The sequence below is a fragment of the Nilaparvata lugens genome, unplaced genomic scaffold (assembly GCF_014356525.2).
Source record: "Nilaparvata lugens isolate BPH unplaced genomic scaffold, ASM1435652v1 scaffold5000, whole genome shotgun sequence".
NCBI lineage: Eukaryota > Metazoa > Arthropoda > Insecta > Hemiptera > Delphacidae > Nilaparvata > Nilaparvata lugens.
In genome coordinates, this window is record NW_024090950.1 from 1 (window position 1) to 17,244 (window position 17,244).

The following is a 17,244-nucleotide window of genomic DNA, read 5'->3' on the forward strand; positions in this document are numbered from 1 at the left end:
AACTATTGAAATATTCAATCTTTCATCTTCACTGAACTTTCCACTACAATATATATAGCTTGTTTTCATTCTCAATAAAAAAAATAGAAATCAGGTCAAGGGTGAAAATTGATTTATTGTTAAAGAGCTCATTAAATTGTCATAGGAGTAAATTATATTTGTAAAACGATATACAGTCTTTTTGTTTACAGTTTTTTTACTGACATTTTGTTACTCGTGATCCTCAGCAGACACTGAACTGTCACTTTCAGCTTCCCGAAGAGCTTCTTCTTGAAGAGCTTCTAGGCCATAATAGTAGTGTTGGTAAATTTGAGGAACATATTTAGTAGCCAAACATTTCACGTCTTCAAGTTTCTTTGCCTTCATTGGTACTGGTTTAGTGTACAAAAGAGGTACATCTGAAAGATTTATAGCTCCGACATCAATGTTTTCCACAAAACCTGTGAAAACTTCTTCACCCATTTCCATGTTATGAGTCTTAGAGACATGGATTGTAGTGCCTTCATAGCGAAAAAGTTTGTACTTACTTATTTGGAAGACAGAATGTTCATTTTTAATTTTCTTTTCAAACAAAGGTGACAAGTGATCCGCTTGGTCTTTTACCATAGATTGTAAGACATTGACAACCGCAAACTTAGACTTTTTTGAAGCTTGTTGGACAAGGGAATACCATTGCTCTGGTATATAAACATATTCCTTCTTTCTTTTTGCTTTTCCAATGTTAGAAAAAGTCCTGTCACATGGCAGAAAAGAGTGACCGGGCTCAGGAAAGTGCATCTGAATAGTTTCAAAGCGGCCAGTAGCTCCAACGCATGACAAAAACATCAAAAGAAGTTTGTTTTTATTTTGTCCGCTACAGTTGTCAGCGAACAAGAATAAATGTTTGACATCCGGACTAATGTAGTTATCAAAGTAGTGTTGGAGGAAAGAGACAGTTTCATTACCCCCTTTCTTTGCAGTTGTTTCATCAAACATGAACATTTTTGACGTGCCATCTTTGGCTAATGTGAAGCATTGGTTAAAAAACCAAACCTGCCTTGAATAGAAAATTTCACCCACAGGGAGGACAGGTAGAGGCAGGTTTTGTTGATAGTCAAAACAAAGAGTTTCTACAGTAGGATCCTCCTTCGCTATGGTTCTTTTTTCTTTCAAGTCCTCATAAAACTTATCTGCTTTCATTAGGTGCAATGTCTTCTCACGCTCCAACTGTTTTTTCCTATCGTCATCAGTTTCATTTTGAATTTGAATTGCTAGCTTGTCACACACACCACAAACGTCGGTTTTAGGTGTTCCAAATGAAAGATTGAAACGAGTATTAAAAATGTGTTGGTAATACTCATAAGAAATATTAGGTTTGCATTTTTCCCCATTCTGTATCTTTTGGTAAGTATCAGGTTCATACTTTTGTAGGTAAAGCTCGTGCATTTTACTTACATTGAGGTCAGACGATAAATACTCTTTGGAGGGCTCCCGTCTAGAGTAATGACTGATTCGATTAGGAAACGATTTTATGTGTTCTTTTACCTGATCGATAAGATATTCGGGTTTTTTGTTAGCCCTAGATCCTTGTGTCTTGCCTCGCTTGTGATTGCATAATCGGCCTACACGGGCCTTCCCAATACCATGAAGGCCACAAAAAGCCATTTTGCATAGATGCACTCGCTTATTTTTGAACCTGTAGTATTTTAGGAAAGTAAAATAAAACTCTTCTTGCTGCTGCACATTATTTCTTTATTTAGCTGGTTACTTCTAGACATTTCAACAGCAAGTGACAAGGAACCGAGCATAGACGTATCGAGCAGAGAGCATAGAGTACCTGACTGTGTTTCAGGTTAGCCAACAAAACAAATACATAACAATTCTCCTCCCTTATTTGAGGTGTTATACTTATACATTATGAATAAATACTCTTTATTCTTAAACAAAATCATTAACCTTTCAATACTTTTCAAATAGCAGTACTTTAGAAATGACAGCGCAATACAAGAAATAAAGTACCAATCCAGGTTACAACAAAATAGAAATCAAAGTTACAAATCAAAATACAAAATCAATTACTGTTCAATTACAAATCAATAGAAATTAATTATTGCAAATCTGCAAATCAAATAACTCCAATACAAATCAATCAAATCAGTTGACAAAATATAAATCAATTATAAATCAGTTGACATCTTTCTGTTTTCTGTCTTACAATTCAAATCTTTTGACAGGCTTACGGTCACTCATCGACCTTCTCAAAATAGGAATAGGTTCAGGAGACCTTAACTTCGGTACTTCTCCCGGTTCAATAGGTTTAGGTACTATCACCTCCGGAGGTGTTACAAAGTCATTACCTTGAATACCTTTTAACAATTCATCCAAATTCAAATTATTATCAACAATTGGTACATTTTCCTGTTCAACAAATTTCCTCATTTGGTTTACATGCCTTTTCCAAATTAGATTATCTTCAGTTTTACAATTAAAGTTACAGGAGACACTTGATCAATAATTTTTCCTTTTATCCATTTACTTTTATTCTTATTGTAATTTCCAACATAAACAATGTCATCAATCGAGAAATTTATTTTGTTACAAGTCCTAGCCGGGATTTCAGATTTCAATACCTTTTGTGCTAGTACAATAGGTTTGATTCGGTCAAGTCTTGTTAACAATCTACGTCCTACATGTAATCCAGCAGGAGAAACTCCAGTAGTACAATGCGGAGTATTCCTGAATTCTAATAAAAATTTAGAAATAGCTTGTTTCACGTTTGACATTTCCTTTGACAAAACTTCTATCTTATTCTTAAATGTTTTTACAGCGTTTTCCGCCGCTCCATTCGAGGCTGGATGGAATGGTGCGGTTTTATAGTGACTTATACCATTTCTAAGTACAAATTTTTGAAATTCATCAGTCTTAAAACAAGTAGCATTATCACTCACAAGTATCAATGGAATACCCCAATTTGCAAAGTAAACTCTCAACAAATCTATAGTACAATCGGTTGTTAAGCTAGAGGCTTCCAAACATCTAACCATTTAAAATAAGCATCAGTGATCAATAAGTAATATTTTCCTTTTATTGGACCACAATGATCAATATGGATTCTATGGCCGGGCGCGGCAGTCCACTTCCATGCCGAAGTTACTTTAGGAGGATTCGACTTACATTCATAACATAATTTACAAGATTTTGCTATTTCTTCTATCTCGGAATCGATATTTGGCCACCATACATACGATTGAGCCATACTTTTCATTTTCACAACTCCTAGGTGACTACTATGAAGTTCAGTTAGAATCAATTTTCTCAATGAAACAGGTATTACAATACGGTTACCAAGCATTAGACAATCTTTATCTACATACAATTCATTTCTTCTATTAAAAAGTACGGTTTCAATTCATCTACAATTCTAGAATTATCAGGCCATTCATATTTTACATATTCACATACTTGACTCAATACAACATCTTTAGCAGTTTCTTTCTTTACATCGAAAAAATTCAAACATTGCACATTACTCTTTACAAAATTCAAATAAGTATACTCCTCTCCTTCATCATCAATAGTTTTACTAGGTAGAGGCAATCTTGACAATCCTTAGATCTTGTTTTTCAATCCTTAGAATTGTAATTACAATTATCCTTAGATCTAACATAATTTATTTCATAATCATAACCAGACAAAAATATTGACCATCTCTGCAACCTATTTGCAGTCATTTGAGGAATACCATTCTTAGGACCAAAAATAGTTGTCAACGGTTTATGATCTGTTTTCAATATGAAATGTTTACCATACAAGTATTGATGGAAATGTTTCACGCCAAAAATTATTGCTAAAGCTACTTTTTCTAACTGAGAATAACCTTTTTCGGCTTTGGTTAGCATACGACTCGCATAAGCGATTGGCTTTTCATCACCATTATTGAAACGATGAGACAACACAATACCTAGTCCTTAAGGAGAAGCATCACAAGATAACACAATGTCCAAATCAGGATTAAAATACACTAATACATTGCCTGACAACAATAATTCTTTACTTTTAGTAAATGCTTTTTCTTGCTTACATGACCATACAAATTTTACATCTTTTCTCAATAATTCATACATTGGTGACAAAACAGTAGACAAATCCGGTAAAAACTTAGCATAGTAATTAACTAAACCAAAGTAAGCTTGTAATTCAGACACATTTGTAGGTGGTTCAGCTTCAACAATAACTTCAACCTTATCATTATTCATATGCAAACCTTTAGCATCTATTACATGTCCGAGAAAAGAAATAGATTCTTGAAAGAATGAACATTTACTTCTTCTCACAGTTAGACCACTATCTTCCAGTCTTGACAAAACAGCTTTCAAGTTTTTAATATGTTCTTCATCATTCTTACCAGTAATAAAAATATCGTCTAGAAAACTTAAAAAATTATCTAGACCTCTTAATAGGTTTTAATTTCCCTTTGAAATAATCCTGGCCCAGAAGCTACACCATAAGGTAATCGATTGTACATGAATAATCCCTTATGAGTGGATATAGTTACCAATTTTTTTGACTTTCCATCTAGTTCTATTTGTTGATATGCTTTTGATAAATCTAGTTTACTTAATTTTTCACCACCTCTTAAAGCTACAAATAGATCATCAACTCTAGGAATTGGATGTCGATCAATCATTAACATTTTATTTATGGTGACTTTGTAATCACCACATAACCTAATTGACCCATCTGGTTTCATCACTGGCACAATAGGTGTACCATATTCACTAGATTCTACAAGCGTCAGAATATTTTCATTAACAAGTCTATTTATTTCAAGTTCAACCTTATCCTTAATTGCATATGGTATTGGCCTTGGTTTGGTCGTGCATCATCTTTGAGATGTAACTCAAATTTACGTTTAGTATACTTTCCTAATTTGTCGGAAAAAACTACTGGGTAATCCTTTATTACCTTTTCTAGCTCCAATTCATTATCATTTACTTGATTCAAACCTTGAATTGTTGGTTTACAAGACTATTCAATCTTAAGAGCTTGCAACCAAGAACGTCCTAATATTGGTGAAACATTTCTTTAATCTTTATTAATTTCATAACATATAATTGCAAACTTTTTTCTTTACAATTCTTGTTGATTGCACAATTTACATGAACTACTCCTACCGGTTTAATAGGATCACCTACATAGCTATGAAATACTTCATCAGTTGGTTTCAATTTTACAGTCAAGTCCGGGAATTGTTTTACAAAATCAGAATAACATATTGCACTAATGCCAGAGCCAGTATCCACTTCAAAATTGATAGGTTTACTTTTGACAATTAATTTCATTTCAATAGGCTTTACATAATTAATTGACTTCTCAATTCGTAGATTATTCATAGAAGCAATATCAGGACAGTTGAATTCTTCAGTTGAAGTTTTAGATTGAGATACAATAGAATCAGATTCAACATAGCCTAATTGTTTTGCTCACCTAAAGTTTTTTTTACCTTGCATACATTTTTTTAATGACCTTGCTTACCGCATACATGGCATTTATAGTTTCGAAAATGGCAATTTTTACTCAAATGATTTGCTTTTCCACAACAGTAGCATTTTTTCCATTGCCCTGGATCTCCTTTAGATGTGGAAAATTGCGGATTCGCCGTAAGGTTAGGTCTGCTAGGTTTACTTGAATTTTTTGAAGTTGAAGATCTGAAACTTTTGTTGTAATTAATTTTTTTACTAGTTGCATTCAATTCAGCTACACCACGAAGAGTTGTTTCAAGAGAAATAGACAGTTCAATGCATCTTTTATAAGTAAGATCAGGTTCACTTAATAAACGTTTTTTAATACCAGTATTTCTGATTCCCCATACGATTTGATCACGCAAAGCCGACTCTAAGTTATTCCCAAACCCACAGTTCATGGACAGTTTTTTCAAATTAGCTATATACTGTACAATAGTTTTGTCGTCTTTTTGAAGGCGTTCTTTAAATTTGTAACGTTCAGTGATTTCACTTGGTCTGGGTTGAAGGTGATTAGACATGAGTTCAACCAGTTCAGCATAACTTTTTGACGAAGGCAAAGCAGGTGTGCACAAGTCTTTGAACAGGCCATAACCCTCCGTGCCAATTGAGGTCAATAGAATAGGGACTTTTTTAGCCTCAGTAATATCATTTGCAGAAAAATACAAGGAAAGTCGTTCGTGCCAATTTGACCAGTTCTCTTTTAAATCAAATTCATAAACCCTCCCTATCGTCCCTGTGACGACTATTCTATCTGTACCACCAGCTTTAGCAGGATTTTCCATCATTCTATAATTTGTTCACTATACTTACGTAAACTATACTTACAATGTCACTTATAATATCCCTTTGATAATTTTTACATTCACTTTTTCCTCATTATCCGTTATCCTCGTCGCCATTGTAGTATTTTAGGAAAGTAAAATAAAACTCTTCTTGCTGCTGCACATTATTTCTTTATTTAGCTGGTTACTTCTAGACATTTCAACAGCAAGTGACAAGGAACCGAGCATAGACGTATCGAGCAGAGAGCATAGAGTACCTGACTATGTTTCAGGTTAGCCAACAAAACAAATACATAACAGAGCCATATAAAATATTTAAATGTTGCATTTCTTTTATGTGTCACATAATCGGAATCATCATCACTCAAAGACAAACAGTCATTATTGTCACTGTTAACTGAGGTAGGCTTATCTTTCTTACATGTTCGCCGTGCAACTGGTTTCAGTTTTAAAAGACCTGAGAGGTAAGCATCTTGAACATTTTTCTCAGATAAGTCGTTAAAGTTTTTTAGAATATCTGCTTTTTCGTTTTCAGAAAATTGATCTGTACACTTTCGTGAGCATGAACAGGTCTTTGAAACCCTTGGAGGGACAACAGTTCCTTTTTTATTAATGTATTGCTTACCTTGATTGCAGTTAACCTTTCTAACATTTTGAACCCACTTTTCAATGTTTCGTTTCCTTTTCCTCCTTTTTGCAGTTCCATTATCTTGTTCAAAATTAGAATCCGGATCGGAATCAGTATTGTCTATTTCACTGAATACACTACTCACATCACTATCCATTGTTAAAATAAAGTTACCACTCACAACCACATTAACCACGACTCATTAACAACACAATAAGTAAAGTGTCTGTAGGCGGCGAACATAACCTCTCAACTGTCAGAGAAAGCATGAGTGGACGCTTCGTCTGAGGATGAAAACAAGACAAGTGCGTACTTTTCTGGTTTTCATTCTCAACTCTTAAGGTGCGTACAGACTGTCGCTCTGCTCCCCGAACGTCACTCCAGCAGAGCGATTGATGATCGACCGGGGAGCAACACTGGTTCGACCGGGGAACGCGAGAAGATCTAACATCTTCCTTAACGTTCATGATGGGTGCGTGGGCGGTGCGACTGTGGTTCGATGGTGGTACGAGGGCGGTACGAGGGAGGAGCATGCTCGGTGTGGGTTGGAAGCACTAATATGTGTACGCAGCTTTAACGCGGCTATGTTATGTAGCACCCCTGGTGGCAAAACGAATGACTAAATCAACATAGTTCATATTGTGTCCACTAGATACCGACTCCTGCTATAGAAATTCATAATAAAACGGCATTGTGAAAAAATGTCACTCTTAGTGCAGGGACACACGATCCGGCGAAATCGCCGTCCGGCGTTTTCGCCGGACGAAGCTTCGCCGTCCGGTTGCAAGAAGTACACAGGAAGGCATGGGGCAGAACACACGATCCGGCGACATCGCCGTCCGGCGAAAACGCCGGTCCGGCGAGAAATTGATCCGGCGATATCGCCGGGTATTCTCTACTTCGCCGTCCGGTTTTGCCGCCGGAAAGCAGTAGCAGGGCATTGTACTATATAGTGCAGGGACACACGATCCGGCGAAAACGCCGGACGGCGCTGTCCCCACCCATGCCACTTCTTTATTTATTAACATTTGTAACGTTACAAATGGGTAGGGTAGGGTTATAAGGGTAGGTTACAAGGGTAGGGTTGTAAGTAGGGATGGGTATCGATACATCGATGTTCAGGTATAGCAATCTATCTCATATTCTAGGTACACCTGACAACAATTCTCCTTGTATTATGAAAAAGACCTAACCTTGTATTATGAAAAAGACCTAATTTTCAGCTTCAAGCATCATCACCAACTACATTGTCTTCACATTGATATTTTGCACAACGACATAAGTTCTTGAGATTATGTTCTATTAGAATTACCAGTAAGATACACTTCATTTCAGTATTTAAAGTGAAATTCAAGCTGGAAATTCAATCACAATAGTAAAAGATTGTTTTTTCGTATCTTATCAATTTTTTATTGTAGCAAAACGTAAATTAGAAGGTTGAATACGCCTAAACCACAGTTCCAAGCTATTACAACATTTTCAGACAAATGATTTGATAGATTTTCATGAGATTTGGTAGGAATAATTTTAATTACGCGACAACATAATATGTGTAAGTTAATTTTGAAATGTTGTACTCCATTTATTATACTGAAATGTATCTAAATGATCCGGCAAAAACGCCGGACGGCAGCTTCGCCGGCTGTCGTGTGTTCTGAATGCTAATTGCCGCCGGGTCCGGCGAAAACGCCGGACGGCGATTTCGCCGGATCGTGTGTCCCTGCACTTAGCCTGTTTTCATTCTCAGCCCTTCAATTTTGTCGACACTTAACTCCACAAGGCTGTCTCATTTCTTTGTTGAGGAACTTCTACTCCTTTATTCAATGTTTTATACAATTTCCCACTATTCCTCAAACGTTTAGCCCTATTTCGTTGCCATTGAGCAGTATTTGCCTTCCTTTTTCTACTTCTTCTCTCTTGTATTTCAGTAGTTGAATCACTGTCAGAAGAAATTAAAGAATTTTGTACCAGTGACCTACCTGTATTACTGTCATTGCTAATGCTACTTGAATCAGAGTTACCCTCATAGTTAGTATCCTCATCTGAGTTGTCACAGTCACTTTCTGATGAAGCAATAGTTTTTTCTTCCATTGCTGTTACTAGCGGTGTTGAAGTCTGCTGTTCTGATTTGTCAAGTTGTCCATCTTGATTATTAATAACAATATCCTGTGATGTGTTTGGTTGTGCATGCACGAAGAAATCAGCTATTTCTTCCTCATGATCTAGAATCTGTGATAGGTCCATTGAGAATAATAATTTTTCAGCAGAAGTCATTGAATTTTTCTCTTCATGTTCAACTAGCAGTTCGGCATTGGCACACGGGAGTTGCACATCCTCATTCATGTCCCCTGCAATCACAATAAAATAATATATATAGTAATAATTACTGTGATACCCCTGAGAAAAAAAGTCAGAGCTTTTTTTAATAATAACAGTAACCCTGCCCTGATATTCTACACTTGTGTTCGGACGTTATATGAATGTTCCCCTTTGTTGTCTGGCGTTGTGTGGTGGAGGGGGCAATTGAAGGGTGATGCATATAGCATAATTGTGCCAGTTGTGCCAGTTGCCAGTTGTCGAGCCAATCGAACAGCTCACTTCTCGTAATGTCAATTTTTGCAAAGTAATCTATTGATTTATTGTGATTTATTACAAGTGTTGTCTCATCTCATATCGTGATCTGGACCCGGGATCCTAGAAGCAAGGAGGATTTGGACATGAAGGTAGGCCTATGTTATTGTGCACTTAGCCATTTAAATTGTTCAACTTGCTACCTGACGCCAGACAACCCCAAAAAATTCTCGATGTAATTGATACAGTCCACAAACCAGAGTGCTGTTTGAGCCAGCCTCAGTCGAATAAACATGGTCCAACCATCCGGATTGATTTGTTAATCGAATTTGAATAGGACATAAGTTTGAAATATTGTCTAATAGGTTTGTCGTTTTTATGCCTATTTTACTCTTGGTTTTTCTGTGTATATGGCTTGTTTTTGTCGTTGTAGATAAATATACGCTTTCTTTGTGGTATTCTTAAGAAATTTGGGCTCAATTTAAGTTGGAAATTGAGTAGAACAAGTAATATTTTCGTAAATAATTGTGTCGTAGTATTATTGCATAAGATTGTTGCATTGGCGCCACAAGGCTGGACTGGCAAGTTTGTGTCAATAAGTAGAGAAAGACTTATACATCGTCTAGCTGTAACAGTAACTGGAACTGTTATTTTTTTCAAAGGATACTTGCAGTTATTTGCATTGATTATTGTCGTTACTTCGTTATTAAGAGCAGTTATTGTTTGTTCCAATGAGTATCGATATGGTATTATTAGCCTTGTAACCAATCATTCTCTACCGAGCATAAGTTGAAGTGCTGGCGCTAGGCTTGTATGATTAGATAAGCTAGCCATTGTTCATTCCATTGTGTCACCTGCTCTCGTGTTTTCCCTCTTATTCTTGTTTGGTTCTTTGTCTCACTCTCTCTCTCTCTCAACGAGCGCTCACTGTTATTGCCTCACTATGGGTGTTATCGAAGACTTGACGTTTCAAAGAGATGCATTAATTTGTAAAATAAAAGAGATGCATTAATTTGTAAAATAGAACTGATTAATGAAATTGCTGAAGCTGTCGAAAAGGATCCGAAAAATAAAAAATGAAGATTTTATTGAAAGTTATGGGTGAGCATATCGATCACCACCTGGTGGAGTTCAATGATATAATAGATAAGATGCAGAGCTACTATAACAAACAAAATCCTCAATTGGAAACAACTGAACTTGAAATGCTGATGAGTGAATTTGATGAGTTTTATTTCAATGTCAAGGCTATTCTCGAAACCTTACCATCCACTCAAACAAATTTGAATATTAGTTCTTCCAATGTAGCTTCTTCACCTATAACTGGAAATATCTTGACAGTTGCCCTACCTGAGCTTCCTTTAATGACTTTTGACGGCTATTTGAAAATTTGGAGTCAATTTAAAGATTTATTTGAAGCCACGGTTCATAATAATGGTCAAATTGCTGACATACAAAAACATATGTATCTTCGGTCTGTACTGAGAGGCGATGCACTGTCAGTCATTTCTGTAGTCCCATTGACAAGTGATCATTAGGCATGGAAATTATTATTGAATTGCTACAATGACTCTTACAAGCTGACTGACACATACTTGCAAGCAATTTTTGATATGCCAGCAGTTAATATGCAACCAGACTCGCTACGAGAATTCATCACTCATTTAGCTGAGTATATTGCAGCACTAAAACCAATTGGTCATTCAGTTATTGACTGGTCGATTCCGTTATTATCTGTCTTATGTAAAAAACTGACTGAAGAATTGAGAGAGAAGTGGCAGAGACTGCTAAGAAATGGAACAGTATCCGATTTGAAAAACTTCCAAATATTTTTGAATCATGAAGCTCTTATTTTAGAGGCTACTAAATCCACTGATTTATTGGGGTCATCTACATCGTCAGAAGCCTCCTCACGTAAGTAGTTTGGGAAATCAAAACCCACTATGGGAAATTACAAAGCTTCAGCTATGATTGTTAAATCGAAATCGGACGAGCTGAAATGTATTGAATGTAATAATTCTCATGAACTGGAAAATTGTAAAGTGTTCTTGAATCTCAAACTGTCTGATAGATTAAAACGTGTAAAAGAATGGAAACTATGTATATGCTGTTTATTGGCAGGGCACTTTATTAGAGATTGTAGAAGAAGGAAGCCGTGCAGTCACTGAAATTCGCATCATCATTCGCTCCTCCATTTAGAGCTGAGACAGCTGCCTGTTGAAAACACCAACACATTGGCCGATAATAAACAAATGAGCAGGGTAGACGTGCACGACATCGCTGATCAAAGCCATCAAACATTTGTTACTGACTCAGCTAAGAAAGTATTTTCGAATGTAAATAGTTCCTTAGTATTGTTTCCAACTGTTAAATTGGGAGTTCGAGGTAATCAAGGCAATTATCATAAGGTCAAAGTATTATTAGATAGTGCAAGCACTGAGTCATTCATTACAAGGTGATGCATGAAAAAACTGGGTTTAGTGGTACAGAAAACACATAGTTTGCCAATCTATGGATTATCTGATACTAAACTGGAAGTGACAGATGAAATTACTAACTGTTGAAATAAAATGGACAAAATCCGAAAAGGGAGAAGAAATGAAAGAGTATACTCTAACACCTATGTCGTATGGTGTATCATCATCGCCATTTCTTGCCATTTGTACTACGCATCAGTTTATTGAAGATGAAGAAAAAATGTTCCCTGTGGCTTCTGAAGCCTTACAGTTTTCTACTTACATGAATGATATAGTTACATCAGTCTCATCAATGGAAGCAACCAAGCAACTGCAGCTTACTGAATTGTTAAGCAAAGGGAAATTTGAATTGCTATAGTGGGCCAGCAATCATTCTACCATTCTATCAAATCTCCCTCCAGAGCATTGCGCTATTGATGCAAAAGATTTCACTTTGGAGTCTGATAAAACCATTAAAATTATTGGCTTCCAATCAAATCCAATTGGTTACTACCCCTTCACAGGGTGAAGGTTCCATCCAGTCTAGCTACAAAACGAAATGTTTTATCAACTTTAGCACAAATTTTTGATCCATTATGATAATTTGACACCTTTCATGCTTACCTTCAAGAGTATAATTCAATGTCTATGGCAATCGGGATGTGACTGGGATGATATAGAATCCATGGAGGTAGTGAAGAAATGGGAGCTTTGTGTGGTTGTCCTAGTAGCTAGATTATTACATGAAGTTTGTAATGTATCAAAATCTGATGGGTAAATAAAATCCCTACTTGAAAGAAATTTATAGGTCTAAAGTGGAATAATAGTCTAGTATCGCCTATACTATAGTCTAGAAACTCATAAAACCACTCACTATACCATTCAACAAGATTCTAAAGGAAAAGGTTATACCCAGTGATTGGAAAACAAACAAGATCATAATACTGTTTAAAAAAGGATCAAGGTTTGTTATTAAAAACTACAGACCGATTACTCTCTCCTCAGTTATATATAAGATATTTGCCTCAATCATAAAAAACAGGATAATAAATAAGTATATGAAAACCATCCAACTGAGCAGGCAGGATTCAGACCGGCTACTCTACAACTGATCATTTACAGGCTGAGAATCAGATTATTGAGAAGTGCACAGAATATAGTATACCGATATACCTGGGTCTAATCGATTTCCATAAAGCGTTTGACAGTCTAATCATTGTAGGATGTGGGATGCACTAAGAGAAACGGGAATAGATAGAGAATATATAAATGTTATTAGAAGTTTATACGAGAACACGGAGGTATATGTCGAGCTTGAGAGAAGAGGGAGAAATATTAAAATAGAGAAAGGACTCAAGCAGGGTTGTCCACTGTCCCCGGTTATATTCAATTGTTGTTTGGAGTATATATTTTGAAGATTAGAGTGGGAAGGCAGAGGGCTTCGGATTAACAGCAAAGAGCTCACGAATCTCAGATTTGCAGATGATGTTATGATCATGGCAAGCAGCGCTATAGAGATGAAGGGAATGATAGAGGAATTAGTTGCAGTGGCGGTTCTAGACATAAAAAACTGGGTAGGCAAAACTTATCATACTGTAGGTCTATTCATAGACCTAGGGTAGGGCTACTTAAGTAATTCATGAAAAAAGACGTCAAAGCATATAGGTATTGAATGAAGATGTATTAATAAATATAAAAATTGTTAATACTCATATTTAATTGTTCAATTCGACACTATTTTGCTAATAGGCCTAACCATAATTTTGCTGTTTTAATCATTCTTTGAAATGATATTTCAATTTGATAGGCTATTCATTTGGAGTATCGAGGGAAATTTCTGAAATAAATACACATTTTAGTATTCATGATATCAACGGTTTATTACACTTTAACTTTATTTAGAACATAGAGTTTTTTTTTTCTATTGTCAATACTATAGCCATCTAGTCTAAAGACTAATGAGCTAATTTTTTCTATCCTAAATTACTACTTGAAAAATTGAACAGTGAATTTCTCATTAGGAACTCTTACTGCTATTGTTTAATTAATATGTACACTTATTGACTGCACTATAGAAGGTAGATTCACTCAATCACTGCTCTGCTCTTTCACTGGACACTACTTGAACAAGCACTACACTAGTTCAAACGGTTTCCTCCTTTTGAGCCTCCGCACCAACCCTCCATTGTCTAGCAGCTGGATCGCCTCGACTTGTCGCCTTGTCGCCTCGCCTGACCCTAAAGTATCTGTCAGTCAGATAGGATTGTAATATATCTGTATATTGCTTCGGTAGCACTTTTTTGAGCTTGAAAATGAAACCTTCATGCCATACTTTATCAAAAGCTTGCCCTATATCAAGGAAAGCTTCTGAACAAACTTTTTTCTCTTCTAAGCACTTCTCTATAACATTTATAATCCGATGCACTTGATCTATTGTTGAGTGTTTCACTCTGAAGCCAAATTGGTGATTTGGAATTATGTGCTGTCTCTCAATTATTGGTTTTAGCCTACTAAGTAAAATCCTTTCAAACAACTTGGATAGGACCGGTAACAATGATTTTGGCCTATATGATGATACTTCATGTGGCTCTTTACCTGGCTTCAGTAGCATTATAACCTCTGCTACTTTCCATAATCCTGGTACGAATTTTAGTCTGAAAGAAGCATTCAAAATGTTTGTTAATTTCACTTTTGCTTTCCTTGGTAGGTGTTTGAGGACTGAGCCGGTTATCATGTCAAATCAAGGGGTTTTTTTGTTATTCAGATTTCTTATTTCTCTTTTCACTTCTTCTACTGTGACACGCATTATTTCTTGATTCGGCTGTAAGATATTCTCATCCGCTTCTAAAGTTTCCTCTTCACCTGAGTTGATTGGCTGGAAAACGTTTACAAGATGATCCGCAAATGTTTGTGCCTTTTCATCACTACTCCTTGCCCATTGTCTGTCCTGCTTTCTGAGAGGAGGAGATTGTTGAATGGTTCGCTTTATTTTCTTGCTGCCTTCCAGAGTGAGTAGTCTGTACTGCATTCTGCTGTCAAGTTTCTCAAGTAACTATTAATAGATTCATCCTTGATACATTGAATCTCTCTCCTTAGTTCTTGAGTTAGATTGTTCAAAACTCTTTTGTCTTGGGGAGAACGTGATTGCTGCCATCTCCTTCTAGCTCTTCGTTTTTCAACAATCAATTCTCTGATTTCCGCAGGGTAATTATTTCCAGTGGTTCTTCTTCTGATTTGTGGGGTATTACACCATGCTGCCTGTTGGATATCAGTCACAAACAGAACATAGAGTAATATATTTTATATTTACAACTGTAGTCTTTTTTGCCCAACATTGCTGAACGCCTCTAAGATTTTTTCAGGATTCTTAATCAGCCTTTCACTTTCCTCTCATTCAATAGATAAAATTGAAAGATTAGTTAGACATTGTGTTGTCATTGTAGACCTGAGGTATGTTTTCACCCTCTTCATAGTGGAAAAACATCTCTCGGCGGCGGCGCTAGTTACAGGGAGCGTGAATAAAATCTGAACAATTGTTGTAAGATTAGGGTATAAGGACCGTTGTTCAAACAATTTGAAACAAAACTCCTTCAAATTGCCTTTGATGTTACAAAATACTTTTTTTGCTAACTCCATCTCGTACTTAATAGCTGTCCCTTCGTCAACAAACTTACTGTATAGCTCGGTAAAAGCGTGTATTGACTGACTCCCAAGACATAAATTCTGTGCTCGTGGGGTTCAGACATTCAAAGGCATCGAACATACATGAATTGTCGATGAACTGTCGTTCAAGTTCAGACTTCATATGGTCAATCACTTCAAACATAATCTTCTTGAAAGATGCCTTTTGCAAATGGTCTCTCTGGCCTGTGGGTGACATTACTATGTTGCCACTGAACTTTGATGAGATTTTTTGCAACCGTTTAGAACTCGTAGCTTCTTCATTACATGGTACTGTGATTCCCATTTTGTTTGCCAAAGAACTGGCCTTTTCCCAACATTCATTGAAAAATGATTCCATCCTCTTATTTTCTAGTGTTTTTTTTTAAAACCATCGATTATTTTTACAGCTGATCCCATCAGCAAATCTTCCTTTTGCAAAGTTGTTGACACTGTGTTAGAAAAGTGGAGAATCTCACCTAGAAAATGATGGGCGAAAATAACGTCAAATTCTTTCAGTTGCATCAGAAACCCTTTAGCAGAGGCAGCTTCCATTTTATTAGAAGAGGTGGTAAAACTATCTAAAACTGATAAAACAGCCAAGAAATTATTTTCGAAGTACATGACTCCCTTGTACTTGCTCACCCACCGAGTGTCACTTTGCTGTGGCATTTCAAAAATTCGTTTCTTTGGATCTTCCCTTTCTTGAGCATCCCTGAATTTTTGGTGTCTCAGAGTAGAAGCTGACTGGAAAGCATAAATTTCCTCTAGTAATCCTAACATATCATCAACTAACTTCACATTTTTAGCCATGTCTACCAAAATCAAATTTAACCTATGTGCATAACAATGAACATAAACACACGGATTTTCGGCTACTTCTCTCACCAAAACATTCACTCCGGTCAAATGGCCACTCATAACTGAAGCACCATCGTATGCCTGGCCGACGAACCTTTTAATATTCAAACCACTGTTTTCCAAAAATTGTGATATCTCCGAAAAGAGAGACTTTGCTGACAACTCGGTTAACTCAACAAAGCCCAAAAATCGTTCCAACAGTTTAGTTTTGTTTGTGTATCTGACCCAAACAGACATTTTCTCTTTTGTTGAAACATCTCTTGCTTCATCAACAATATTAATGAAAAGAAACCGCATAGAAAGCATAGAAAGCCCTGCGTTCACGCACTGCAAATGTGGCATAGTAATAGAATAGAATAAAAACAATTTTCTGTTGAATCATATAAAATATAACTCATGACTATAAACATTTGAATATACTTAAATTTACTTTCTTATTTAACATTTTTAGGTTTACATGAAAAATTTTGAAAAATCTCAAAAAAACTGGGTAGGCGGCCGCCTACCCAGCCTAGGCCTAGAACCGCCACTGATTAGTTGGTGCTAGTGAAGCGATAGGTCTCCATCTAAATGCACAGAAGACAAGAATAATGACCAATGCAGAAAGAATAAGTGTGCAAGTAGGCTGCGGAAGTATTGAGTATGTGGAGTAATATGAGTATCTGGGTCAGATTCTATCATTCACGAATAGAGCGGCAAAGGAAGTGAAACACAGGATTGACAAAGGATGGAAAAAGTATTGGGCTTTGAAAAGAATATTTAAGGGAAACTATTCCAACAAT

The 17,244-nt window shown here is 36.3% G+C and overlaps 1 protein-coding gene across 1 annotated transcript; it reads right to left on the reverse strand.

The window, feature by feature from the left end:
- Window positions 1-8,893: 8,893 nt before the first annotated feature.
- Window positions 8,894-16,936, reverse strand: LOC120355859 (zinc finger MYM-type protein 1-like; the record flags this gene model as incomplete). The annotated part of the gene is made up of 2 exons (XM_039444590.1): window positions 16,081-16,936; window positions 8,894-9,262 (listed from the first exon to the last, which is right to left on the reverse strand). Coding segments are annotated over exons 1-2 (1,093 nt in total), but the record flags the coding sequence as incomplete, so codon positions are not given.
- Between the last annotated feature and the right edge of the window lie 308 nt (window positions 16,937-17,244).